This window comes from Cloeon dipterum, chromosome 1, assembly GCF_949628265.1.
Source record: "Cloeon dipterum chromosome 1, ieCloDipt1.1, whole genome shotgun sequence".
Classification (NCBI taxonomy): domain Eukaryota; kingdom Metazoa; phylum Arthropoda; class Insecta; order Ephemeroptera; family Baetidae; genus Cloeon; species Cloeon dipterum.
The window spans coordinates 22,073,300-22,100,767 of NC_088786.1; the positions used below are offsets into that span (position 1 = coordinate 22,073,300).

The 27,468-nt window shown below is 40.5% G+C and overlaps 1 protein-coding gene across 2 annotated transcripts; it reads right to left on the bottom strand.

The window, feature by feature from the left end:
- Window positions 1-495: 495 nt before the first annotated feature.
- On the bottom strand, window positions 496-22,154 carry LOC135948185 (sodium- and chloride-dependent transporter XTRP3). Of its 2 annotated transcripts, XM_065497320.1 has the most exons (12): window positions 21,487-22,154; window positions 6,392-6,624; window positions 5,951-6,175; window positions 5,775-5,885; window positions 5,373-5,614; window positions 5,173-5,320; window positions 4,903-5,107; window positions 4,687-4,846; window positions 4,467-4,629; window positions 3,629-3,829; window positions 3,295-3,309; window positions 496-2,989 (listed from the first exon to the last, which is right to left on the bottom strand). In XM_065497320.1, the coding sequence occupies exons 1-12, from the start codon at window positions 21,755-21,757 to the stop codon at window positions 2,882-2,884; spliced, it is 2,082 nt and encodes a 693-aa protein (XP_065353392.1). In that variant the 5' UTR covers window positions 21,758-22,154; the 3' UTR covers window positions 496-2,881. The 2 variants fall into 2 exon arrangements, with proteins under 2 accessions (XP_065353392.1, XP_065353393.1); XM_065497321.1 differs by lacking the exon at window positions 3,295-3,309 and having other exon boundaries at window positions 21,487-22,152.
- Between the last annotated feature and the right edge of the window lie 5,314 nt (window positions 22,155-27,468).

The window sequence follows — 27,468 nt, forward strand, 5'->3', positions numbered from 1 at the left end:
GTACCATTAGATTAATAAGAAAATTGTGAAATATTCTGAATATTCACTGAAATCGTATCTAAATGTCCATTTATTTCAAAAGATTCATACAAAGGTATTATTTTATAATAATCAAAATGCTACTTTAAAATGGTTCAGTTATCATTAGAAAGCTTTTAAAATCACTTTGGATCATCTTTGGGTGATGATTAAAGTTTAGATACAAAATGTTTTTAGCTTGGGAGGGCTCAACGTTGGGTGGATTATGATTTTTGTTTGACAGATCTTAAGCTGGATGAATTCAACTTTGAAGGCATATTTATCACTTGTACCAGATATGTATAATGATCCAGTTAGATACTAACATAACCTATTGTCCATTCAAAACTAAACTTAAACTTGATGATCTCGTTAATTTGCTTTGTCCTTTTTTACGAAAAAAGGAAATAAAGATTTTGTTGAATTGATTTTAGCTCTGTCAGAAAAAAATAAGGATTTTTACGAAACACATTGGAATAATTTGTATTGACATGATTTTTTATTGCTAAAACAACAAAACATCGTATCCTCTGCAATGAACAGTAAATTCATACAACCAGATTTTTTGAAAATTTTGGATCGTGTCAACGAACATTTTATTTTAATTTAAACGCCATGTAACGCGGCTCTCCCGCTTTTCTATTATGGAAAACCGAAATTCTTGCACACTTGTCAAGAGATTTTACAAGAAAAGATAATTTTCAACACTGATGAGCAACGAATCCTGGGGCGAACAAGACTTGTCATACATTTTCATCGATTCATGGCTGAAAGGCAAAATTATCATATATTATCTCATATCAATAATCACATAACATTCTGAGCCTTCAGATATTCTCGATCCAATATTATCACCCTCTCCTGATTTTAATACAAGAATCATATTACTTTATTCTACTAGAGAAACATCCATAATTTAATACTTCACAATATTTAATATATATTGCATTTTGGATGTATAAAAAAAGAATGGCGACAAATTAGCCTGTGTCACCAAACCAAATATGTACGTAAAAGTGTTCTTGCAGTCAACGAGTGCTTTGCACTCAATTGTTGCATTTTACAGGAGAGTACTGTGCTTCCTATAATAGGATTCTCTACAAACTTCTAAGAAAAGTATAATGATAAATGTGTTAATATTACGAGGACAACATCACAGTTACAGTATAAGAAGCAAAACTAACAGATGAGAAGAATAAGAGGTTCTCTTTTTCGTAACTTGTCATTTCACCTAAATCATACACAGATGCAAGTCCGAGTGTGCACCACATTATATACCAATTTGTTGAATGGCTCATCACGAACCAGCCTTGGTACCCTGATGTGAGGTGGTTAACAACACCTCTGTCACAAAACACTAGCTGCGTCACACTCCTGAATTTCCAATTTTGGATATACAGAGAAGCAATCTCTAGACAACTCAAACGATGACCGCATTATGGGTTACTTGGACGCGCTCAACCTCATCTTCCTATTATTTGTTTTCTAATTCGTATCAGTACTTGCGGTTAATTATCATCGACTTTTTCTTTAAATACAATTAGTTATTACAGATTCCTTTCTCAGAGTTAGCATTGTGTGTTTCGTTCGATCAGACTATGCTATATATGTAGTTTCGCTGATTATTTATCCACAGCAGATGGACTGATGACACATACACATTCTTGTCATTATTCAAGTCTCTTGTTTCAAGTTCGTGTGGTAGTGCGGTGATATTAAAAATGTCACGGATACACATTTCATTGATAACTACAAAAGTACTGATTGTAATTGATCGGCATGGAAACGTGCACCATTGTCACAAATCGACTACAAAGCACAAGCACAGATATTTCTCCAACATTGGATAGCTACAGCGAATCAATTTTGCAGTTATTTTTTCTTGACATACCAGACAAAAATGAGATTCATCTCAATTGATCGTCTCATTTTGGTGCAGATTTTATTGTTCCGTGTTTGATTTAGAACTTTCCAGATTTCAGAGGCGTTCTCATCAGTTCTCTAGGAATGAAAACGTAAGTGAATTGAAAGAGAAAAATTTGTTCCATTGCACCTAGCAATAACTGAATATATATGAGGTGTTGCGTTCTAATCATTTGAAAGTTTCTTCAGGAGATGGCATATTTAAACACAAAATGCAAGTTTTGTAGAAAACTTAAAACATAAGATAAAATTTGATAATGTCAATATCTCTTACAAGGGGCCGCTTGCTTCCTGACACAATATGAAATCCAGCCATATGTGCAATACTGCATCTTTCAAACTCAACAAGTCAAAGTAACAGTAGAGCTACACTCAATGAAAGCCACTTGAATCATTTTAGTATACATGAACTTAATGGATTTGATGATTGGCTTAACTCAGCACAAAATTAACAGAGATGGACAGTTTTTGTATTATCGAAATACAACTATGCATTCAGTGCATAATATTCAATCTCCAATCAAGAAGGCACTTGCCGATACCATAAAGTGCTGTGAATTTCTCAATGTCTGATTGATGCACACTGTCCAAGGATTTTAATATATTTTCACGGTACTGGTGTAACTGAGCTTCATTTGTTAACATTATTGATGTGTAAATATTATCTGTGAGATGAATTTGCTTTTACAATCAATGACTTTGATACATTAATTCTTTGTACAAATGCATTTAAATTTAAAATCGATTTTGAGTATTTTTCTTCTCCTTCTGTCTAAGCTTAAAATTTACAAGTTTCTAATGCTTCAACACATTAGACAACTAAATATCTACATTTTGTCATCACTCCACACAAAATATATAATTACCAACTACTTTAGTTCATTATTATTACTCGTCTAGATTTCGTTTTAACCTAGTTGTTTTTGCTCTAGAGCTACATTCAGTCATCTAAAACTTCCATCTTGAATAATTTTTTTGGTGCTCGCGTGTGGTCATCGGGAGAGTCATCTACTTCTTGACTGTTCGGATAATCGTGGTACTCGTCCATCTGAAAAAGCAGAAAATTCAAATCACTGATCTTAAGCAAAGATTCTAATCAGCAACATCCTAGTTGATATAGAAGTGCTTTTGTGCCTGCCATGCAAACAGCTAAAAGTTATTTGATATTTTAAGTTTTGGTCAGCATTATAATATCTGTTAGCAGAAATATTGTCAAATTTACTAACCATAATTTTCATCAAAACAGTCAACCATGCAACTGATCTAAATTTAAAGCTTTTTTCTTCAATGAATGCATGCTTCATATTTGATTGATCTATGTTTCATGCACTATGGAAAACGATCATAAAATACCTCAACTTCATCGAACTGTGCAGATTAAGTGAAATAGTGCCGAAGGTACGAATTCAGTATGGAAATTCAAAAATTGTGGTTAGAATCGCAATAGTGGACACGCTTGAAAACTTTGCTTATTAATTCAATTTTGAGAGAATTAAAGCAAGAGTTTCAAACAAAAATGCCAGTAAAGCATTAAGGCAGGTTCTTTTTGCTGAACATTTAACCTTGTTACTCGACGACAGAAAATGTGCAGTCACGCTTTCGAGTGCGTTTATTTTGTGTACAGCGTTGCTTAGCAAGCAAACCATTTTATATCAAAATCGTACATTTTTAAATGAATATTACTTACATCGACATCGGCCATCATTTCTCTTGTTGAAGCAGTGGTGTCAATCCTCCTGATTGCTCCTTGGTGGATGTCTGTGTCCAGTTTGAGACACTGGAATCGTCTAAGCAAGAAAACTGCAGGAATTGGCAAAACACCGACAGCAATGATAGCTACGGCGATCAGCATGACCCAGTCTGGGTATGGCGTTGGCACTGTAATGCCCTGGAATGGAAATGATTTTTCAGTCCAAAGAGATTTACTTACAAGACTCCAACACTCTAAGGATTATTGAACGTTTCAGTTTTTGGTGAATTTAAATTGGATTATTTGAACGAGTTTAGATATAAAATCATGTGTTGAAAAGCAAATATCTAATAAATTGAGCAAACACTGATTTTTAAATCTAAAACTTGCTGAAAACGTTGAATTAAATTTCCAACACTGTACATCATTCGGTCACATCAGGAAAGGCTACATGAATTTAAAGGGTTTACCAAAAACTTAAACTTTGAATCCTAAGAGTTTCTTTGTTAGAGATCTCAGCCACCTAATTATAAGAAGGTGACGACTAGCTGCGCCAGCTGAAATGAATTTTAGCCCGGTGCTGGTGGTTGAGAATTTTTGCCAGCGGCTAGCGCGGCTGACAAAATATTAAAAGTGAAGTTGGATAGGGCTCAACTGCCCAAAATAGGCTGCAGGCTTATTTTTTGCAAGAACAATTTAAGTTTTCAACTTTTAGACTGGCCGCTGACGAGGCTGGCGCAGCTTTTGGCAAAATTAACATCAGCTAGCGGCGTGCTATGTGACACAAAATTTGCTGGCTGGCCGAGACCTGTAGATGTACTGAAATGTCACCCACCTGGGTAGCATCCCAGGCTGAATATGTCGGCCTGTTTGTTATCCTGTGAATGATCGATGCTGTGAGGATGGCAGTCATGATGATTGGACCAAGGTATCGCCAGGTTATTTGCCAGTACCAGCCAGGGCGGTAGCCAGTCATGTCGTAAATGTCTTTTGTGAACCTGTATGTCAGAGAGATTTGTTAGCATCCCCCTTGAGTGCTGCTGCATTTGACTTACTTCTCGTGTCCATAGACATACATAATGGCAATCATTTCTAGCAGGGCAATCAAAACCAAACCAATTGTGCCAGCAAATGAGTCAAACAGCGACAGCCAATATTCCCCAGCACCGGTGCAGAAAATCAGCCCAACGAAGAAACAAACAATGCAAACGCCAGCTAAAATTGTATTGCTAGTAGCGTAAGTAATTCTTAAATGACAAGGTAATACAAACCTGTGAGATATGGCTTTGGAATCCTTTCTCTGAAATAATCTATGTCAAATATTGTGCACAGCATCCCCTCCAAAATGCCGATTTGCGAACCAAGACCGAGTGAGAGCAACATCAAGAAGAAAATAATGGCCCAAAATGGTGCTCCAGGAAGCTCGACGATGGCTTGGGTAAAAACGATAAAGGCCAAGCCCGTGCCTTCAGCTGCCTATTTTTATGAGAGTAACCAATTTTAGAGAGTTAGAAAAAATGAGAATTTATTGCAAAATATACCTGGTCAAGCTCTCTTTCTAAGCTGCAAATGTGCATCTTCCAGGTCTTAAGAATAGTCTCATTTAAAGTCTGCATAATTTCCTCATACTTTTCCGTGCTAACATGGGAGGCCTCTGTCAAGCCATGATCAAACATTTTCTCCATATTGCTGAAAAATTAAAAATTTAATTCTGCGGAATTGTGAAAAGCGGAATCATTACTGTTCAATGCATCTGTCCACATTAGCCATGGCTTTAAAGCCAAGAATAGAGAAGATTACTACACTGGCGTAAATAGCAGTAACTGCGTTGGTGATCGACACAAAAATTACATCTCTGACACAGTTGTTGTTTTGCTGATTGTAGCTGCCGAAAGCAATCAAAGAACCGAAGGCAAGGCCAAAGGAGTAAAATACTTGTGTTGCAGCATCCAGCCACACGGTGGGGTTAAGCAATTTTTCAATCTGAAATTAAAAAAGCATTATTAGTCTCTAATTAAATTTATTGATTTTTTTTATCAAAGAAGAGTTATATTGGATAAACTATTGGAGAACTAGGGCGTAAAAAATCTAAACGTGAATAATACAATAAAAAGTGAAAACATACTTTAAACTAAAATTGTACCTTCGGTGTATACATGTGCATCAGCCCAGCTGCTGCACCCTTCAGTGTTATGCCTCGGATGAAGAAAATGGTCAGCACAACGTACGGGAAGAGCGAGGTGAAGTACACGACCTGTGGATCATGTAATCAGATAGTACGCCCTTGTCAGGAGAGTGTTATCAACGCATTTTGCGCACCTTGCCAGAAGACTGGATGCCTTTCATCACAATGAAGAAAACAACGATCCAGGCGAGCATCAGGCACAACACAATCCACCACTTGAGACCTCCACTGTCATCCATGGAAGGCGCCACGTCCAAAGTTTGGCGGTACCAGAAGTAGGCTGTTTCTGAACTAAGCTCGCACTCCTCCACTTTGGTGCCATTGCTTGTTAATGGGCATTCAGCCCAGGGCAAAGGAAACTGAAATAAATTGATAAAATTAGAATGTAATAAAAACATTTTCTTCGAGCAAAAATGTGTCTTCATTTAAACATCAAATTGTATGCTTAAGTTACAGCGTGGGCCAGAAGAGCATATTTTTTCTTGTTATGATGGGGTACTTTCATTTTTAATTAATCTGCTAGCCTGCAGAAACTATTTAAGGATATTTAAATATAAAGTCAAGATTAGTCTTACCCGGAAAGAGTTGAACAAGTAAAAGAAGCACCAGGTGATGATGACATTGTAGTAGAGTGCGACAAAAAAGGTGACCACGCAGCTAGCGATGCCGAGACCGCCGAGCCAGGGGTGCACTATGTTCCAGACGCCGAGCGCGCCTAACCGCTGTTTCTGCCCAATGCCAATTTCCACCAGGAACAAAGGGATGCCCTCAAGGATGAGCATGATGAAAAAGGGAATTAGAAACGCTCCTGAAACACGCATACAAATTGGAGTTTAGAAAATTGCATTTTATATACAGACAAGGGCGTTTAAATTTATCTCAGCACGACTAGTGCAGGTTTAAAATGGCTCTTGCACATCGTTCCGTTTACCGTTTAATGCCTTTCATGAATGATTTTCAATTGAAGCGTGCAATTTGCCATAAGTGACGCTTGCATCTGCGAAACTCGAAACCCATTTAGTCCGGAAAGCCTTGAGCTATGATTTTCCGATTTGATTCAATGCTTGCTCGCCCAGCCATTTGATAGCGAGTGAGATATTTTGTCCTTTAGCCTCAATGACTTGATTGCATCCATGAACTGTTACGTTTATGCTGGAGAGACTTATCGAATTGCGCGATTGGGCGTGAAATGTGCGCGATTTACTCGCTACAGAGTTTAACAAGAATTTTAGCCGCTCATGTGCGAGTAATGATCTTGCGCTTGCAGCTGCCTCTCTAGAGAATTCTTGTGATATGAGATTTCCGTATAATTAGTCAAACGTATGCAATTAAAACAAAATTTACAGTGCTTAAAAGTGATTGCGTTCATGGCAAAGGAAATGAGATTTTGCACACCTGACTTCAAATTAAGACCGACACGATTAAAGACTTCAGGCAAACTTGCTAAGTCATTTTCTGCTTGGTTTTAACTAAAATAGAGGTGCAAAAATTAGTCAAGTTAGTATCATTCTCTTCATTTGCATTTTCGAGCAGAGCAGAGCCGGCCAAATTTGCATAGCACGCGCAGGAACGCAATTTGCGATCTCTGCAAAATGCGGCGAAAGGCAAAAGGCAGACAACCAACGCCGCAATGAGCGGCAAGCGAGCACACTGGTGGCAGCGCGCTTTGTGTTGGTCCCTTGATCCGAAAGCGACAGCAAAAACAACAGGAAACCAGTTCGCGGAATGTATTTTTATTTTTTGCCCTCATTCATCGCTTTCCTGTGCGAGGAGTGTCTCCGATGGTCCATAAAAGATGTGTTTATTGCACGGAGGCGAAAACGCATGCGTTGGCTGCAGCAGAGAATAAAAGATCTATAACACGCGAAGAGCGAGCCTTGGCGACGTTTGCCTTTGTGTATGTTTAATTAGAAGCCACTCTAATAAATGGTAATTATAAAAGAGAGATGAAAATAAATGAGTTCAAGGGAAACGACGAAAGCAGATTCCCTCGTGGCAAGGTGAGCCGAGATGCACTTTATGTGTGTGTGTGTGTGTGTGCGCGCTGTGCGGTTTTGAGTTACGTATGCTCAAATGCTCAGCCTCAGCACTTCAGCAGGGAGCAGGGGCAGGCAGACGGCAGCCCGCGCGACACCGAGCGCCCTGGTCGGCCGCAACAGCAAAGCGCAGCCGCCAGTGGAAAATTCCGTTCCTACGTAACATTCTATAGAGCGCCAGGAGGAATGAACCAGGAGGCACCGATTTAGACTCTTTTTACAGCAGTCCGCGGCCCCTCTTCCTTTCACAGTCGCGAGTCGCGACGGGCGCCAAGCAATGACTAATGTTGGCGACGCGCGCCTCAGTGAGTGACCCGGTGGACACGCGGTGGTCCAAGATTTCCTCTTGGACGCTACGCCTGGCGCCAGAATTATTTCTGGAGCACAGACTTGACGCGCAAAACTTTGAAGATTGCTTTCGTTTCAGATTCGTTTCAGTTTTTTTTTGCTTCTACCTTAAAGAACTGAGTTTACTCTAGCAATTAGCTGCGGAATAGTTTAATATCGGTTAAGCTTCAACCCCTAGGCGACCCAGGTCACAGCCATTTGAAAGAAAACATGAAAAGGCTTTCAAGATACTCCTCCGTACAAAGAGGTACACTTTTCCGGAATCCAACACCACACACATGCTATTTTTTTAGGATATTTGATAATGCTATACGCGAATGAAAGCTTATCTGTCTTCCACTATTCATATCCGTACACCCCCCGCCATACAGCTTTTACAAACATCAAAATATCCGTTATCAAAAAGGAATTCTATGTGGCAAGCTAGAATGAATGTTGAGAAATCCGAATTTTTAGGGTCGGTTCCTGAAGAACTAACCAGCGGTGGTATTCTCGCCTTTTAAATAATAAACTTGCGAAGCGTGACTACTAGGCTTTCAGAGCGATGCTATTGTATAACCATTTAATGTTGTCTTTGGTGCATGCGTAAGTATAGTGTGTTTACACGCAGCGGGTAATTGTGTTAAGAGAGTGGGGGGACTTCTTGAATGGGACTCCATAATGAATGAACTGTGAGCTAATTTCACGTGTAATTACTTTCAATTCTGTAGGTGCGTGTTGTTTCCCTGATCCACGTGCCTACTAAAGGAAAAATTGCCATCAGAGAGGGAAACCCCAACATTTCCGTTATGGAATGATAAAAAAAGGATAGGAATTTTCCACACAAGTTAATTGGATCAAGAAATAACACAGGGTTAAAAAGAAACCAGAGAAAAGATCTAAATCATTGCTCTTCTTTGATTGAAGCTAGTAAAAATAAAAATAGGAAAATTTTCTTCAAATATTAGCATTTTTAAGATATTATGTTTAACAATCACTCTTATATTGCAGAATGGTTGCTTAAAACTCTATCACAGAACTTATAGCTAGCTCGTTCAGTTACGTTTAGAAACTCGTCCGACTGCCAGCAGATTCAGCACATTTATTCGCAGTCGAGGCTGAGACATTCTCATCATCGCCTTCTTTCTCAGCAGGCGCTGCCACCATTTCAATGTAAGATTCAAGCATGATCATTCTTAAAACAATAACCTCTCCATTTGAGCGGCATCCATCTGCGTTATAGGAAGCCTGAAGAGGATTACTTCAAGGTCTCTTTGTACGCAAGTCTAAAACTGGAAAAGAAGATCACTTTCGAAGCTTTCGGCATGCATTAAGGAAATTTGACAACTAAAATCTGAAAAGCACACCGCGCCGATTCTCTCTTTCCAGATTACTCGTCACGGGCCGAATAGCAAATATTGAACATGCACTATTTCGGGAATATGTGTGTGCTATTTTCAGCCACGGCTAGAGTAAATTTATTTGAACACGCGGCCTATCTGCAAACAAACCAAAGTGCGAATTCTCTAATCGACACATTAAACAGTATACGACTTTGGTTTCTCAGGCGGCGTGCAGGGCTCTATTTGAAGAAAGCCAGACTGCATCCGTAGGGATTTGAGAGGAATTTAAGTTGCAACTCGACTTAATGCGAGTTAAGAAGCGCAACTCGTCTTTGCGCATTTCAAGCCAGGCACCAGCAGATTGAATCCTTTTAAAGACCGGCGAGTCAGCAGCTTCTTTAAATATTATGAAAAGGCAGTCAGCCTGTCTGCGCCCTATTCATGCTGGACCATTTTGCGGCAGTGAAGGCGATTAATAATATGCTGCATGTGTGCCCATATTTATGTTCAACCCACGAGCCACCCCCACCCTTCATCTCGAAGGGAGGCTTTTTCCCAAGCGCTTTCTATTGATTAGCCTGCTCCATTCATGAGAGTTTCGATTTTTGCTCCTCTCGTTCTGCAACCAACACCACTACTTGCGAGGGTGGTTGGCCGTGTGGGTGGGATCGTGACGTAACGAATGCTGCGTGCACGACAAAGACGACGACACACATTAGCGAAATGACGGCGGCGTGTTCATGCGAACTGAATTTCGCAAAGGTTTTGATTTGAATGGTAAGGCCCGCATCGTGCTGCAAAAGCAACTGAAGCCCCTATTTGAATTGGCAAATATATACATGGTTGCATCGTCGAGGCGAGATAAACATTTAAGATTTGTCTCAGGCAGTTGGCACAAATTTATTGATGCATATGTGTCTGCAATTTGTATGGCGTTTCCACCCTGTTGTTCAGAGGGGTAGGCAACTTGTTTGGCGTGGGCGTGGAGCAGGCATTACACTCTTTGTGCACCATAGACGCGAACAAGCTAGCGAGGTTCATATTCTACGTTTGTGGGCGTTTCGAAATTCTGCGTTCATTTCATTCGCTTATGAGAGGATGCGCAAATAGCAAACTTTAAATTAAAATGCTGCCGCCTACAACATGAATAAAAAGGTCGTTCCATTTATAACTGTCGAAGTGGGAGTATACATGATAAAACTTAATGCACCAATAATAATTCCCTCCTATTCTTGTACCTTTAATCACGACTTCCCTTCGACTCCATTATTGGCATAGATTTAAAAAATGATGAAAGCACAAAATCGATGCCCATCTGGAGGGATATAACGTTCATGCGTGTACCAAAAACTGTGTGTGGGTGTAATCCATTCGCAAAAATAGGCCTGATTTGAATTCGGGTGCGGGTACCATGCCATAATGAGCTCTCACACTTAAAGGCAAAGCGCCAGATTCAGAGATTGCACACACAAAAGACTTTCTTTCTCTTATAAGAGGATTTTAAAACAATAAGGAATCTACTTAAATCTGTTTTTAATTGCGATCACATACAGATTCATAAGTGCAACTACATGCTGTTCCAATCTCAGCACGGTTCACGGCAAAAATGCGGCGTCAATTGACAGCAGGGTTAACTGGACCGTTTATTAAAAGCAGCGATCCTGATTGATGGTGCCGCAGATTGACTTAGTTTGACCCGCTGATTGATTTGCAACCCGATTTCTTAATGGATTTGAGCGCAAAACGCAATTCATTTGAATGCGGTTTAGCTGGTCCAATTTATTAACATTCGACCACTTCTTTGAGAAATCATAATTTCGCCAATGGGAAATTCCATTCAAATTTTAAGCATCGTGCAGATATATATGTGACAACGGAAAAAAATCTGGCCGAGGCCGACATATATATAAACAAGAGCCAATTTACTGCTACGATCACTGGCGGGCGGGTGAAAAAGATTTTTGTAGCTTCCTTCAGCATGCGATCTGCCGCCAAGAGTTTCAAATGATGGACAGGTGCCGACGCCATCACGTGCAACCAAACTAATTTTTGGCCGCCCCAGCGGGCAGCAGCTCTTTAACTCTAGCCCCCTGCACGCATGAAGAACTGGGTGGATTGCGTCTCATTTTCGCGACGGCGGCGGCTTGCTCTTGGCATCATAACACAAAAGGCGCCACGACTATTAATAGTGGACCAAAACCTTGCCTTGAGCCAGGTTGCCAAAAAGACAGAATGTGCAACAAAGAGAAAGAGAGACACGACGCCTAGTAGGAAATTTCGGCCGCACGCGAAATATTTGGGATGCTGCGCTCCAGAGCAATTTACTGGCCTTGGGTGTGGAATTTAATTATACATTTTGACGGATGTCTGGCTCGAGAGAAACATTAGCGTTTAGATGCACGCCCTCGCGTTTTGCCTCGCTCGAACGAAATTGCTGGCGATTTTTGTTCCTCATAGATATGTTTTTGGTCTAGATTAATGTGTCGACTGTATATACGGCAGAAAAAAGTGAAAGAAAAACGCTAATAGGAAACAGGGACTTAATAAAACTAGGAACATTAAAAATTATCTGCTATAAAAGCGTGCCACCTTTCAATTTAGTTATTAAAGCATTATGATGAATGCGTGACCTTGCACATAAAACCACGCCACAAATTGCGTGTTTGGTTGGATGTCTAAAACCAGTTTCTTGGGAGATCAATTAATTTTGCCCAACTAAACGAATCCATCCTTGCAAGCAATTTTATTATGATGCGATGGAGCTTGTTAGGATCGTAATCAGCAAAAAATGTTTTTCACATTTCTTTTTAAAAAATAAATTATAGGAGAGGTAAGTGACGACGTCGCTCAAACAGCGCCAGAGATTCCGCGAGATGCTGGAGGAATTCGCTAAATTTGCATAAGTTGACATTGATGTAGCGCCGCGAGAGCGTAAAGTTTAACAGCTCACGATGGCGCCAAAAATTTCATTCCGCACATGGATTATCAAATTAAGAGCTCTTGTATTATAAATGAACCAAGTAGGAAGCGCGATCGCTGCGCGGTGCGCCGGCGTTCTGCAGAAATTCTTTCAAAGCCGATAATCCGCATGTAAATCGGCTTAAGGCGTCGCGAAGTGACGCGAGAGCAGCTCGATGACAGGACCTTGTCAGCTAATTGCATTAAGCGAGCCATAGGCGTGGTCTTTCCAGCGAAACATAAATAAAATTATGATGCACGGAATGAGCAATAAATTTAAATTCGGTCACGGACGGTCTTACTCGAGTTCTCGCTTGTTTCTGTTTCCTCTCCTCAAATGAACGTCAAGTCTAATTCGATTTCATCCCCATAGAAAAACACAGAATGCAAGATCAAAGTGCGGTGGTATTCACTAAGTAAAGTTTGCATGCACCGTCCTCAATGAATACAAAGTAGCCTTTGAAAAGAGCGTCACAAGCTGAAGTATATAATTCAGTTGATATTACATCCCTGAGAGTATCGATCAATATGCTGGGAAATGCGCGAAAAAAGAAAAAGTTATTCATAATTTTCAAGAAGGTATAATTTGATTATACAGTTGCTGCGCTCGCAGACGTGCAAATAACCCAGATTTTCATCTAATTTACGACCCGAAAATTAGATTATGTCTGATTCGCACCGAGCCCCACTTTCGCGGGATGCTCCCTCGCGGCCGAAATTAGTCTTTTACTAGAGTGAGTGGATAGAGGCATTTTAATCAAGGGCGCTGACTTGAACGCAGGACGCCAGCTCCATTCCGAGAATGCTAAATTCGTTGATCAGGCACACAGGCATATTAATCGATTTCGCCGGAGCACCAACGTCGTCTAAGCAAAATTCGAAGAAACAAAGGCGCATATAAAAAGCGCCAGGCAGAAGCCGTAAAAACGATTGCAGCATCACGTGAGCCGGGGGTGATTTCTCTGATGCTCTCTCATCACAATCTAGTTTCTAAATTTAGATGCAGGCAGATAAATAGTGGCCTCAACCATCTGAAACATGATGCGCTCACTGTATGCCTGCCATTACAGTTCAAGGTGTGTTTACAAGCCATTGCTCTCGTTGTGGTTCGTGTTTACTTTCATATTTCCATCAACGAACGAGTTCTCTTCCTGGAGGAGGAAAGTGCTGATGAAAGCGAAGCCCAAATAAACGGGAAACAGATTGGAAATAAATCGACAAGCAATTTGCAAAGCAAACAAATGTCAAATTTTACACCGACGGCAGCGACAAATTCAATTATATCTGTGCAGAGTGGAAATCGGCGGGGGCGGATCGATTTTAATATCGCGTTTCACCCACCCCCACCACGAGAAGTGAGCCTGTTATTAGGCTGCTGTCGAATGCTTCATGGGGGAACTAATTTAATATTCAGGTGTCAGGCGTTTAACGACTTGTGCGGTCATGAGAGCGATATGCTATTGCTACATCCACGCAAATTGATTTATCGACTTTCAGCGTTCCATTTAAGTCCACGCCGCCAATTCACAAAATAAATGCAGCTAAGAGTATAATCACGACAACCGCAAAATTAGGTTGAGTGTCATAATCGCAATTTGCAGCATTCCTTAGAAATTAACCAGCTGAAGATTTATTTCCCGTAACCTTTTTATGTCTAGATGAGAAACAGACCAGTGATGATTGATAATAATTTCAAAATTAATTTATATACAAATTTATCAACGACAGTAACAAACCATCCAATTACAACTTGGTTCATGTTGAAATTAAATTAAATTATCTAAAAATAATTATATTTCATACAACATGGATTTTTCTAAAATTTGGTGTCCACGAACATATCAGTTTGCACAAAATTTAAGGTTGTTAAAACTACAATTATTGTGCTCAACCACAGTTCCGTGCTTTTTAAAAATTCCAAATAAAATAAACGCTGATTTTATATTCTTCTGCTACTTTTTATTTTTGCCATCAAAGTTTTATCTCTGCCAATTAACCTTAACCATGCATATTGAGAGCGACGCTAGCCGCAATCCAATTTTCCGCAGACGGTATATAGTAGCAGCCGTCTGTCATGCACACTTTTCCCGAGAGACCCGCCCGTCCGCTGCTGGCAACTTTTTATCTCGTGCAGCTGACGAGTAGGATAGCATTATTTGCTCTTTTCCGAGTGTACAGAGACAAAAAGGAAGGTGTGCAATTACGCGTTGGAGGGAGTTTGCACTTTTTCCCTACTGCGCTGACAACAATGTTGAATCTTGGGAGGTGCGTCAACGTGCGTGTGTGAGCTCGGTACACATTCCCGTTATTATTCCGCACTGCTGCCTCCCTCGATAGAGAGAATTGTCATCGCCCTCTGTGTTTGTGCACGCTTGTCTCAGGTACTGCAAATGTATTTATCATGTAAACACCTCATCAGTCACGCCGCGGCAGCTAGGACGCGGATAATCAAGAAGGAAAAAAGGCGCAGCGACATCCAATTGAAAAAGCTTCCCAAAGCAGGCGCAATGTGGATACAAGCTTTAATTGGTTAGGCACGACAACCACTCATTAGCACCTTGTACTCGTTGCGACATTTTTTCGACGTTCTGAAAAGGCTGGCGATATTGCTGCTAAAGTGGCCAGACTGGAAGATAAGATATCTTTTGCACCCACAATTCTATAAGGGGTTGAAGCTTAACAGCGAGTGGATGGACAATTTGTACAGCGCATTTTTTACCCCAAGCATTCAAAATGAAACACGATACATAACAATAATGAAGGGGATGGAAAACATGACTATTTGGACGCGGTTTCTTCGTAATTTGTTGAAAAAATGCTTTGGTATTTTATTGAGACACACATTTTGATGGCAGCCTCATACATCAAAAGTTAACTATTTGCTTGCTCAATATGCGATGCATGGAATTGACTCGTGTCTAGTGTATGCCAGATTTTGGCTGAAATCTCTGTGTTGCATGCCTGCAAATTTAGATCACATTTTAAAGATTCCCGACGCCACCGTTAAAATCCACAGAGCATAGTGCCAACTTATATTTTAGTCTCGAGTATTGGCTCACTACTGCAATCTAGCGAAAAAAAAACGCTCTCTCTGATGTATTGAAAGAGCAGTGGTTGACACTCTGCTCGGCTAAATTACGCGAACCTTGCAGTGGTTTTCCAGCGGAGCCGTAATAAAACAGCCACACTCTTTCTTGCGGCGGGTTGCAAGAAGATTAGGCGGCCAACACAACTCTATTTTTGACCAGCGGCTCAGTGGCAAGTGTCCCAAAGGCAGCAAGGATTGCCCGCTAAATGTGTGTGCGTGCCTATATAAATCAAAACGTGTGTTTCCATCGGCGGTGATGTCACACAAGCGGCACGCTCATTCATTCGCGAGCGGATTGCCCTGTTTATTTACATTTCAGCACATTTCTTCCGTCTCGTGGCTCAGTTCAGGCTGAAAAACAAGACAATCGCGTCTCAGATGTTTGGCACAGTCGTCTGCTCGCTCGAGACGCTCATTATTTTTCGCAACTTCATTGACCAGCAGCCCGAGGAGTGTCGCCACGGTTTCATTGTGGGATTTAAAAAGCGTGAACCTGGTGCAATTGCATCAGCAAAGAGGCAGACAAGGCCAATAAAACATAACCCAATCAAGCAGGCAAAGTGATCTGACTGCAAGAGTTAAAATATAGCCGAGAGAAGCCTCAAACTAACTTTCAGCCGCGGCAGCAGTCTCAGTTATTGAATTAGAGCACGTCGCAGCCGTGTTATTTATTTATTTACTCGAAGAGTTCATGCACCTTGAGCTGGAAGTTGGCTTTATTGCTTCAATCGACTTGTAACCTTTATGCTGTGGCTATTGACATTTGAGAGAAACCGCACGTATTTCTCGTTTTTACGCAAAAACGACGAGCGGAAAATTGCTTCTCAATGCGTTATTATTATTATATATGTACTAGATTTTAAGTGGTTTGTGGTCATCATGCTTGTAAGCGTGGTGTGTTGTATAGCATATAGTCAAGCTAATTTACATAAAGTGATTATTTTAATTGGAATGTTTGGTGTTACTGTGATATAAAACACTACTTGCACCTTTTCAATAGCTTATAATTTTGATCCCTGTGCAGTGAATCAAAATATGAGTTTTCATCTTTGAAGATGCAACATTTTGGCAAGACGCATAATTGAGAGTTTTAGTGAGCTTTCCGTTCTAAATCGAGTAGAGATCGAGTGTTCATTTCCCCACTTATTTTTCGACACATTAATGTTTGACTGTATTACGGAAAAAACGAAAAAATAAAATTATGAAGCAAGATACTTCCTGCTATTTTTTTACAGCGGAAGTGTCCGCTATGGAAATACAGTATCAAAGATAAAAAAGTTAAATAGCATCCAAGAAAAAACATACGTGGCATATTATCCTTAAGTGTAAAGTGCTGAGTGAAGCAAGTAAGTGTTCCATTCCAATATCTAACAATGCCTTGCATGTTTCCTCATAAGCCATTATGCTCGTAGGGGTTTTTATCGTTCTTTCTGTAGCAGGCGTCGTCTGCCAAACTGGGGAAAAAATAGCTGCAGAGAGCGCAACTAGGGCAGCAGATGTGTAGGAAATAGTAGGACCGTCTAGGGCGGAATAACTTGGTTCATTGTATTTGGGTGGGTAGGTGGGCGGCCGATTTTTGGGTGGCAGACAACTGCGCCACCGGTGACGTCACGCCAGGGGGCACATCTATTTCACAGCCCTGCGAATGGTGGGTTAACACATCGATATTTGGCCACTCTCTACCCCAAATGACGTCAGTGCGGCTGGCTGACTTTGAGAATTCGAATTCCAACACTCGCGTCTGCCACACACCAAAATAAACCACCTGAGCCGAACAAAAATCGCGCCTCCTCGGCCCCTAATTGGACTGACCGTGATTCTGGCCGCGAGGGCACTGTTACTCATTACCGTCTCTTTGTTGTTGAACCTGCATGTCTTTTGTTTTGGCTCGATGCACCGACCTGCCGCTTTCAGTGGCGTTTTCCCGCGTCATTTGCGGATTTGCTTCGATAACGCGATTGAGTCATCTGATCCGCGGTTTCGCTTTGTGATTGTGTTGTGCTAATTTATCGCCAGTCAATGAGAAGGCATCAAAGTGCTCAGTGGAGCTGCAAATGTGTCAAACGGCATATTTTGGGATAGCAAAGTTTGGCTTAAAGACCGTCTTTGACGAAGTTTCTGAGCACACCAATCGATTCTTGAGGGTCGAATTAGTTAAAGTGGATATTTTTGCCGACCAAAAAGTGCAGCGCGACGTGCGTAGCACAAGTAGAACTTTTTTCGGCCAAAAATATTAACCTATTATGCGAGAACTGCGCATGCGTCAGAGCAGATGTGGCGTCCCGTCAGCCACTAGCAGCCGGCGGTTGGCGTGTGCCAGCTCTGACGCATGCGCATTTCTCACATATAGGTTCATATTTTTGGCGGTAAAAAGTTATACTTGTGCTACGCACGTCGCGCTGGATTTTTGGTCGGAAAAAAATATCCACTTTACCTAATTCAACCCTCAAGAATCAATTGGTGTGCTCAGAAACTTTATCAAAAAGGTCTTTAATGCCCGCACGCAGGGTAGTCAGGCGCACGTTCGGCAAGTCGTAATGTAACTGAAAGGGGTTTACAATGTGAGTAGCCGATAATATATAATTTAAGTGCTTGTGTAAGGAACAGAATGAAAGTGAAAACATGCACTTATCTTAATGTAAAATAAGCCAACGAAGAATGAGTCACAATGCTGTTATCTCTTGGGTCAAATTAAACATTCACACAACACGCATTTACGGGCCAATAAATAATATTTCCACACCCTGTGTGATGTAATGTTGAAATATTTCAGGTGCTAGGGTCAACACCTTCAACTGAGCCAAGGCAGCATTGAAAAGTAGCTCGCTATCGTCAAAGGGCCATTTGTGCGATGACCTGTCGCTAATGCTCCCTCGCTTAACTCATGCTAATTTCGCAATTCCCTTGCAAACATTCTTGTTCCAATTCGCTGAGTTGATTTTCCGCCAACTCGGATCGAATATTGCACCTGGCTGCTGCACGGCCTTCTCGCCGAGCACTGCACTAAAGCTTGACCCAGATGCTCTGCTGCACACTCTGCTAAGCTTGTTTCCAGCCGAGCGACGGTCAGGGACAGGGTTTGAGACTGGTCTTTTGGCGGCGGCACAATCACTCTGATCAAATTTCTTAAAGCAGATGGACCGAGTGGTGACAGATTTTACTTCACCGACATACACAAACTTACATATATATAATATTAAGCCCTTTGTCGCAATATGAACACTATTATATGGTACTTTTTTATCAAAAGTGGTGCAATCCAAATTTACGCAGCAGCACCGGCAGTGAGGGACGAACACCGGCGAATATCTTCCGCCCGCCAGGATAAATATTTACATTCCACACTCTATTTGTATATCATTTATTGTGATAACAAAGGAGTGGAGCTGTGAAACACGGCGGCATTTATCTGCCTCGAGCACCACGTAGCCGAATATTGCGCACCATTCTAGCAGGCAAGGGTTGGTAGCCAGAGTGGGCACGGCCAAAGGAACAACACTCTGGGTAATGAAATGAATTAAATATGTACAATGGTGCCCGAACTATATGCAAATTAAATAGCGCAGCGTTTTGATGTCATGTGCGTTTTCATCAGCCTATAATCAGACCAAAATTAGATTGGCAGGGCGAAAAAGCGTCTACACGTGTGACGCAAATTCGGCAAATTCAAATAAAAAGCATTAATGGATGATTTTAGCAGAAATTGCCTAATTTATAGGTCATTTCATTTTTATCAGATTATTTATATGGAAATATTAAATATATGCCTTGGATTATAATGCAAACATAGCATAAAATTTTATTATAATACCGGTTTATTATTATTAACATTGTGTGCACAGCTCTTTTTGGAATGCCAAGCTCTTTTGAATTTCGTATAGAAATACAAATTATTTTTACATTGAGAAAGGTGTCTAAATTTTACCTTTATTTCTCCGTTCATCCACATAGAGTCAAAAAGCATTTTTAATTACAACACTCCAAAAATTCATGAAAGAATTTATTAAATAAATATTAAACATAGCATAAGAGCCTCTTAGAACTAGTTCGCTTACTGCAAAACAGCTTTGCAGCCAAAACATTTAAATCTTTCAGGCTTTATGAGCACGTTCTTCGAAGTAGTTTATAAGACCCTGCGTATGTACTCTTATAATTGTTACGTATTCAGACAGTAGCAAACCAGCAACTCGTGCAAGTGTATTGAACCAAGTACGTAAACCCACAGGAACAGCACCGCAAGCAAATTCGCGACGTAAACGCTCTGTGTGGAAATGCTATTGATTTTTGTGCATGTACGAAAGCGCACCACAAGGGGCTCTATGGCACTTATTCATTTGGGGAGAATTGTCTGCACTGAGCGTGGCAAAATGAAAAATTCATAGAGTCATGCACTTTTCATATTTTTCTTGGTTCAGAAAAGAAATAAAATCATAGAATTGTCAGTTTCAAGGTGGAGAGGTTCCTGATATCCCTATGGATGCAACATTTATTTACTTGTTTTATAATTGGAAATTGATTTCAAAATGGACAATGAGAGTGTTTGAAGTTTTGGCATAATATTTGGGGGTAATTTTCACACAAAAAAAAGAACATACAATTATTCTAGCTGTAGAAATAACAAATACCCGTTAATAAATAACTAAGGATCGCAAGGCTTTGCACCTGGTCCAGCGGCTTGATAAAAAAGCTACACGAGATTATCTCCTCAACGCGCACGAATGAAATATTATTACAGACTAGACACGCTTCCCACCTGCTCACGACTCCAAGCGCAATTTTCCTTTGTTGGGCTCTGCGGTGCAGTGCAATTTTTGCCATTATTTCCTCCCCCCAAAACAATTCGTTTACACGGTGGATGAAGCAGATGTGCGTGTGCGGGGGTGTGTGGTCTGAGAGGGGAGGGAAGGGTTCACGAGGGCGGTGGCGCCGATATCGATTTTCGTTCGCCGATTACGGAGCACGCACGTGTTGGTCTGCCCGCGTGCAGCCGTTGCGCACCGCTCGATACCATACACCATTGTGTCAACCTCAGTCTTATTTTGATGCGAATGACAGCAACCGCTCACAATTAGCTCAATGTGTCTCATTCAGGAGAAATTTATTTGTTAAAAAAACACGGGTGGCTTTAGCAACCAGAAACGCCTTCGTCGTTAAAATTTTTACTTCTTTCAGTTTTCAATGGAACTTCTTACTCCAAGACGTAGAAAAATGATGAAAATTCCAACAAAAGCAGTTTATATTCACGAACTAAGAATTAATGAGCTTTGATTCGGCACATTCTTCCTCCTCATGTAGTCATTGACTGTTGATACCATCAAAAGACCAGTTCTGTTAATACGTGACTGAATTGGTCTACGTGAGTGTCATGTTGGTTTCAGATTATATATTTTACACTAACTCGTGATTGGCATATGGCCAGATGTATTTTTTACGGAGGTAACACCCACTGGTCCTGGATAGAAGGCCGTTTCGGTCAGGACAGGTGTTTAAAGCGCGGCGGAGAGATTAGCCAGTCTCGCGTGTGGTGCCAAAATTTGCAACCTTCGCAAAACTTTTCACTGAGACGCAACTCCTCAACTTTTCATGACAATATGCGATGGGAAAGACCGCAACGTGCTAGATAGCAGCTCAACTTTTAATAGCAAACTTTCCACAATTTCCACATCCCGCTCAATTGAAAACACCGCCAAAATCAAGTTTATCGCTTTGAATGCTAATGGCTTTGAGGCAACCCACTTCCTACCGCCGATAAGCACCCTTTAATCCCTCGCCGCAATCACTGTTGCTTTGCTTGCCGATAAAAATAAGCGAGCAGAAATGGGAATTATAAACAACTAAAATGTGACCCAGGGGGAAAAATCAATGGCCCAAGGAGGCCAACGTCGATGCGAGAGCACGTGCATCGTGTTTACACTCACCTCCTCCGTTTTGCTGGCAGAGATAGGGAAAGCGCCAAATGTTTCCCAGTCCAACCGAGTAGCCAATGATGCTGAGGAAAAACTGCAGTTTGTTATCCCAAGCGGCGCGCTCCTGCTTTTCCGGCAGGACGATTGTTACTCCGACTCCAGAGCCGTCCGAATCGATATTCATCGAGTTGAACTCATGGTGCTGGGTGCCGTTGCTGCCGTTGGGCACCTGCAGGGTGTTGGTGCGGCCCATGTGGGCACTGCCGCTATCCTTGTTGGCCATTTTCAGCGGCCCGCCTCAGGTTCAGAAATTATTTTGCTTTTTAGCCGTGATTCGCGAGAGTTCGCTTGCTCGTTCGCTTGCTCCGCGCAAAGGGTAGCGAGAGTATTGACGTGCGCCAGATCTCCGTGCTGGCCGCGCGTCCACCGGAGTTCGACTGACTACGCCGATCGTTTGCACCGGCACTCCGCATGCCCTCGCTGGTTCGCTCCCGCTGCAGCCGTTCGAACCCACCAATCGCGGAGCGCCGGGTCGAGGCATGCCCTCTTTGAGCAGCCGAGATAACTCGAGCACGAGCACACAATAGCCAAGGAGCCGAAGACCTGACGGTGGCTCGTTCTGATCCTTCGTATCTTTTTGCAGCAGCTCCTTCTTTCTTCGCTGAGAGTCGAGGTGGTGGCACCTGAAGCAGATAGTTCGAAGTTTTAATATCTGCTAGTATATCAAAGGACTCTCAATGATAAACAATGTTTAATAAAAAATTATATTTTTAACATGTTGCAAAATAAATCATACTAATATAAAGAAACTTTTATATTTTTCCTTTTTTTCCTGTGAACTATACTCTAAAAGGGCAAAAACTCAACATCCTTCACTAAACCAATTTGAATGGGGGCTTCTCAAAAGCGCATAAGTGTAAGAGCTTTTTAAAAGGCATGAAAAGATACAGGAAGAATGTTAATCTCTGTTGGCGCGAGCGAGGGAGGCTACAGTATAAGGGGAGAGTAAAGAAGGTCGGCTGCTTGTTGCTTTTTGCTATGTTTGCAAGCATACCTTACTTCTCATCCCATGGTCATCAACAAGAACACACAGCGATGAGATGACCAACCCCAAGGAGTGTTAGAGTTCGTTTTTACGTTTTTACTAAAAGTTCAGTTAACAAAAATAAAAGCAATAACGGCAATTTCAAATAATAAAAGCCTCATCCACTAACACTTACAAGTCGATGGGTTAGGGTGTGAGAACTGTGCCAAGTGCTTGTTCTTCACTTGGCTTTGCGACTGAAAAAATAGTTTGGCATGATATTAATTCAGGTCACCCAACATATTTCCTACCTCATCCCCCTATAATTCTGCAGATGGGAAGCTCTTTCTTATTTGAAAATATTCGTAACGCATTATTGTAAGAGGGGAAATTGTGATAGTAGAGGCGACATATGTGCTGATCAATAAAGTGGCAATTAAATATAAAAAATCCAGGATGTTACAGAAGTTTTAAACGATGTGTCATAGAAAAAATTCTGATGTTTTCGGGGGGTTTTTAAGCTACAGTTTCTCAAAATGGATGAATTTAACCGTTCTACAGAACCAAATGTATTTTTCATCATTGAGACTGGTCAACAGACACAGACGTTGGAACAAGAACGACGTAGATTAGAATGATTCATTCTTTTATGTTATATTTTATAGCATATTGATTTCATTTTAAGTGCATGCTTGACGATACTGTTCTGTTCCGACTATAGATGAGCAAATAATGTACAATTCCAAAACTTACATAAATGGATGGGCCTCAATGAATTTAAGAATCCTATCCTAAGAATCTTTTCAAGGAACTGTAACGCACATTCACGCAAGATTATTCATGAACAGTGAAACTAATTACATTTTGAAAACGCTGAGGAGTCTATCTTAACTATACTGTGGCATTAATCATTAACCTCTTTTAAGTTTTTAAAATAATTACCAAAACTCTCAATGTTTGGAAACATCTTCCCATCCATAAACATTGTATTTAAATCTGCATAATTGCATAATAGCTAATTACAATGAAAAGGGGAACAATATTTTATTTACGCATCATCCTCAAATATATATATATATATGTATTTTCAACCTGTCCAACTAGAAATCGTTCTGAACGAAAAAAAGACTTAATTAACTGTTTGAAAGTTCTAGATTTTCATCAAACTGGAAAAGCAAAATGACACGAGAAAATTCGCACAATTTATCGTTATAGTCTTTACCTACACCTAAACAAACAGTTACGCAAAAATAAGCCGATTTTGCGAGATTCCTATGCGCTTGTAAACAGCTTTGCATGGCCAAATTCTTTAATATGGGTTCTAATCTTACAATTATTGGGATTCATTTTATTAGTTGGCAATTATAGTCGCTATAAGCCGTCCTGAATATCCCAGTTTGCTTGGAATGAATTATGTTCCTAAACAAATATATTGCAGGCTTGGTATTTTGTAAAATAAAAATTATTAAGTGTTCATATTATAAATAACATAAAAAACTTTGTAACATCATTTTAAATAAATTAACATAAAATGCACTAAAACTTCAAAGTTCTGATGTGAGGGGGCGAAATATTCGGGATCTCTGAAGGACAGCTTGCACTAACACAGTTTCCAGAAGTAAAAAAAGTAACCTCATAAAACGCGTTTATTCGTCTGAAGAGCCAAAATAAAAGCGCTATCACACAGAAAGCACACTACTTTCAATTGTTTGCGTGCGAGCTCATACGTACAAGATATTCAATATCGATTAACCTTCGTGTTCATGCTGGAGGGCATGTCGGTTACTGTAGTACATACGGTCGTACATCGCACAAAATGCCACGAGGAGCCCGAAATGAGACCTATATTTACGACGTATCGATTCGCCTCCGTTTTCTGCGTAGTACTTTGCTGCATTCATCTTCGTGCGACGCCGGGTCGGTCACCGGGGTAATTGCGACTTGCGACAGGTCAGACGACCTACATAAATTTTTCCAATTAACCTTGCAAATTAAACTCTCTGTAGGATTGAAGCGTACTGCGTGTACAGATTGATTTGATTTCTCAACACCATGTTGTGAAACTGTTGAATATGGAACAAACTAAAATAGAGCAGTTTTTAAAATTCAAAAATTCACTTATTAAAATATGACCCCTTGGGTTGGCCTGGACCCTGGAAGCGCCATTACGAACTAAAAATAATTTTTAATGAATTTTCGAAAGGTTGCATTAATTATAATAAATCAAAGAGTGAGAATTCCTGGCAGTGAAAATTCTGAATAAAAAATGACGACATTCGTTCACTTCACGGGGTCTTTACGCATTGTGAACTGTGTTTTGGAAGTGCTACATTGTGTCATTGAAAGAAATATTATTAAACGTCAAGGTCTATTATTTTTGGACACTTAGTTTAAACAGGGTGTGCGTCAAACAGCGGAAATAATTACACTGCTGTAGCAGAATTGCAAAATAGCCGACTTTTGGCAGTGATCGAGGCGCCTTCATTAGGGGCAGCAGAGCGGCGTTTGCCAGTCCAAAAGTACCACTGAATAATAGCAGAGGCATAGGACACAGTTTCTGCGACATCAGCTGCTCTAACCCTCACCCAGTTTGTAAACTGAGCGCGCCGGTTGAAACGAGCCCCTTTGAGCGTGAACACACATATATTATTGACTCCTGAGTCTGCATTTGACACAGATCCTAAAGACAGTGCCACTCGTCTGCTATATGTGTATTTTAGTGTGTTTGAATAAGCATGCATGCAGGATCATTAGTCAGTGAGAAAATTAACCTGCAAGCTCTAATCGCATTTGCAACTCCACGTCACGATATTAAATTATGTGATGTATATTTGATCGTTCGTTTCCGAGGAATGTTGAAGCCAAAAGAAACTAAAATTAGACATAAACACGTTGGTAAAATGTTTTGTTCTGTTGTTGGAAGGCCACGCTAAATTTGGTTAGCCAAGACCCTCTGATTAATTCGTGTGGCTATAGCACTCACGTCAGAGTGATAACGAGCCGCCACTAATTAAATGTGCACTGCGCAGAGTAGGTAGTATTGTGCAAAGCTCCTAGTCCATTCATGCACAAAGAGTCCTATGTATTTGTTTATCACGTCATGAGTGTGATAACAAGAACGAGTGCAGAGGTGTGTCTGTGACGCCAGGTTTGCGAATAGCCGTGAAAATCACGCGACCGCTGAATTTAGCGCCGTCTGGCTACAGACCCAAACGTTAAATTTCTCTCCTTTAGACCGAAGAAATGAAAACCACAATTATTCTTTCAAAAGTTTGCGTTTATGCCTTTAAAATTTTGCATTTTGTTCCGTTCCATAGTCTAATAAACAACATTTGGTTGGCACCACCAATAACTTATAATCTAGAACATCTGGACAAATCATTATTGTGTCTATTTACGGATGAGTTACTTTAATTATTCTGTCATAAAAATTTGATTATTTTTATAATTACACTTGAAAACGGCTTATGTGCAACAGAATGATGCATCAACATGGCAACCAAATTGATTTAAATGCCATGAGTGAAAACTTTTGTATCAGAGTCACTTCAATGATCAGCAGGTGACAATTTTTTCAAAAGCCCTCGAAAATTTTATTTTCTAGTGAAATCTGCACATTTAATTTAAATTTTTAGGTATATTTCAACCTTTTAAGCATTTTACGAGGCAAGATTGGCTTCCAAAATGAAAAATCTAAACGTTGAAGTTTCACTTACAGTCTCCATAGAAAATGAGAGACTGCTGTTTGTGATCATTAGCTACAGCACTATTAGTTCAAATTCAATGGAATTTTATCCTTACTGAAGCTCAAGGTGCAATTAGCTCGATCGCATGTGAATTTGACGCCTGGCGAATCAATTCGAGAGTGCCAGAGTGCAAAATAATAATAACGGCGATTGTTTGCGGAAGGCTTGAGATGCCGGCCGCGTACTTGGGCGCATCCAAGCGGGTGGTGTACGTACATATGTAATGGGTTCGGCTAGTGCCCATCCGTAGTGTACGTATTGATCTGCACCTCCTGCCCTCGTTAGGCCGCAGCAGGGGCTCGAACCGCGACCTACGCAGCAGTCTACAACCCCATATATCGTTCTTGGCCCCCGCTCAAGAGAAACACCCACTTATCTCCTGGACTGTGAGGCAGACACACTCTTTTTGTCACCTCTATGGTTGATGCAGTCTAATGGTCATTTCAGAATTTGTGGATTTTGCCACAAAAACCATTTTTAGTGACCTAAACCGTTGCATAATCTAGGAATGAAATTCAACAAAGAATATTAAAATTCATTATTTGCTTGCTTGAGAGCCACTTAAATTTATACTTTTAAATGGAGCAACGTGATCTCTTGTTCAATTAATTATTAAAACGGGGTTTGAATACAAATGACTGCAGAATTTTACAGCATCAAGCATGAGTGTGGAAAGGATGTAACTCAAGAAGTCTTATCAAAATATATGGCGAAAAGCAAACACCGCCTTCTTCTGTTTGGGAGTCCCTATATATCATTTTCAACGCCACGAACCATTAAAGAAATGAAAAATTCCCGGACAGTTAAAGAATTAAAAAGCAGCCAAATGGAAAATGGCAAGTAAATGCAATAATAATAAAAGTCAGAATTAAAAATACTTAATTAAGGACGCCAATGATTCATTCGTCAAGCTCAAACGTGCATTAACAGTTCTCGAAATATATTTTTTTTAGATTTTGTATGCAATAAGCTAAAAGGCATTCACTTCCTTACCTTAGCCAACCCTAAAAGCTTTCATCCTCTCAAATTACCGTGAAAACATTTTTGGGATTTTCTATTACTTTCCCTTTATGTTGCATCTTCAATTACCCAACCATCGCCTAAAAACGACGAAGATTAACTTCTTTTCCTTTCATGTGCACGTCTCTAATTTGACTTGCTTTAGTTTCCCTTTGGAAATGGGATTAGAGCACCATTAACTTAATTCTCCAGTGACCCTGCCAA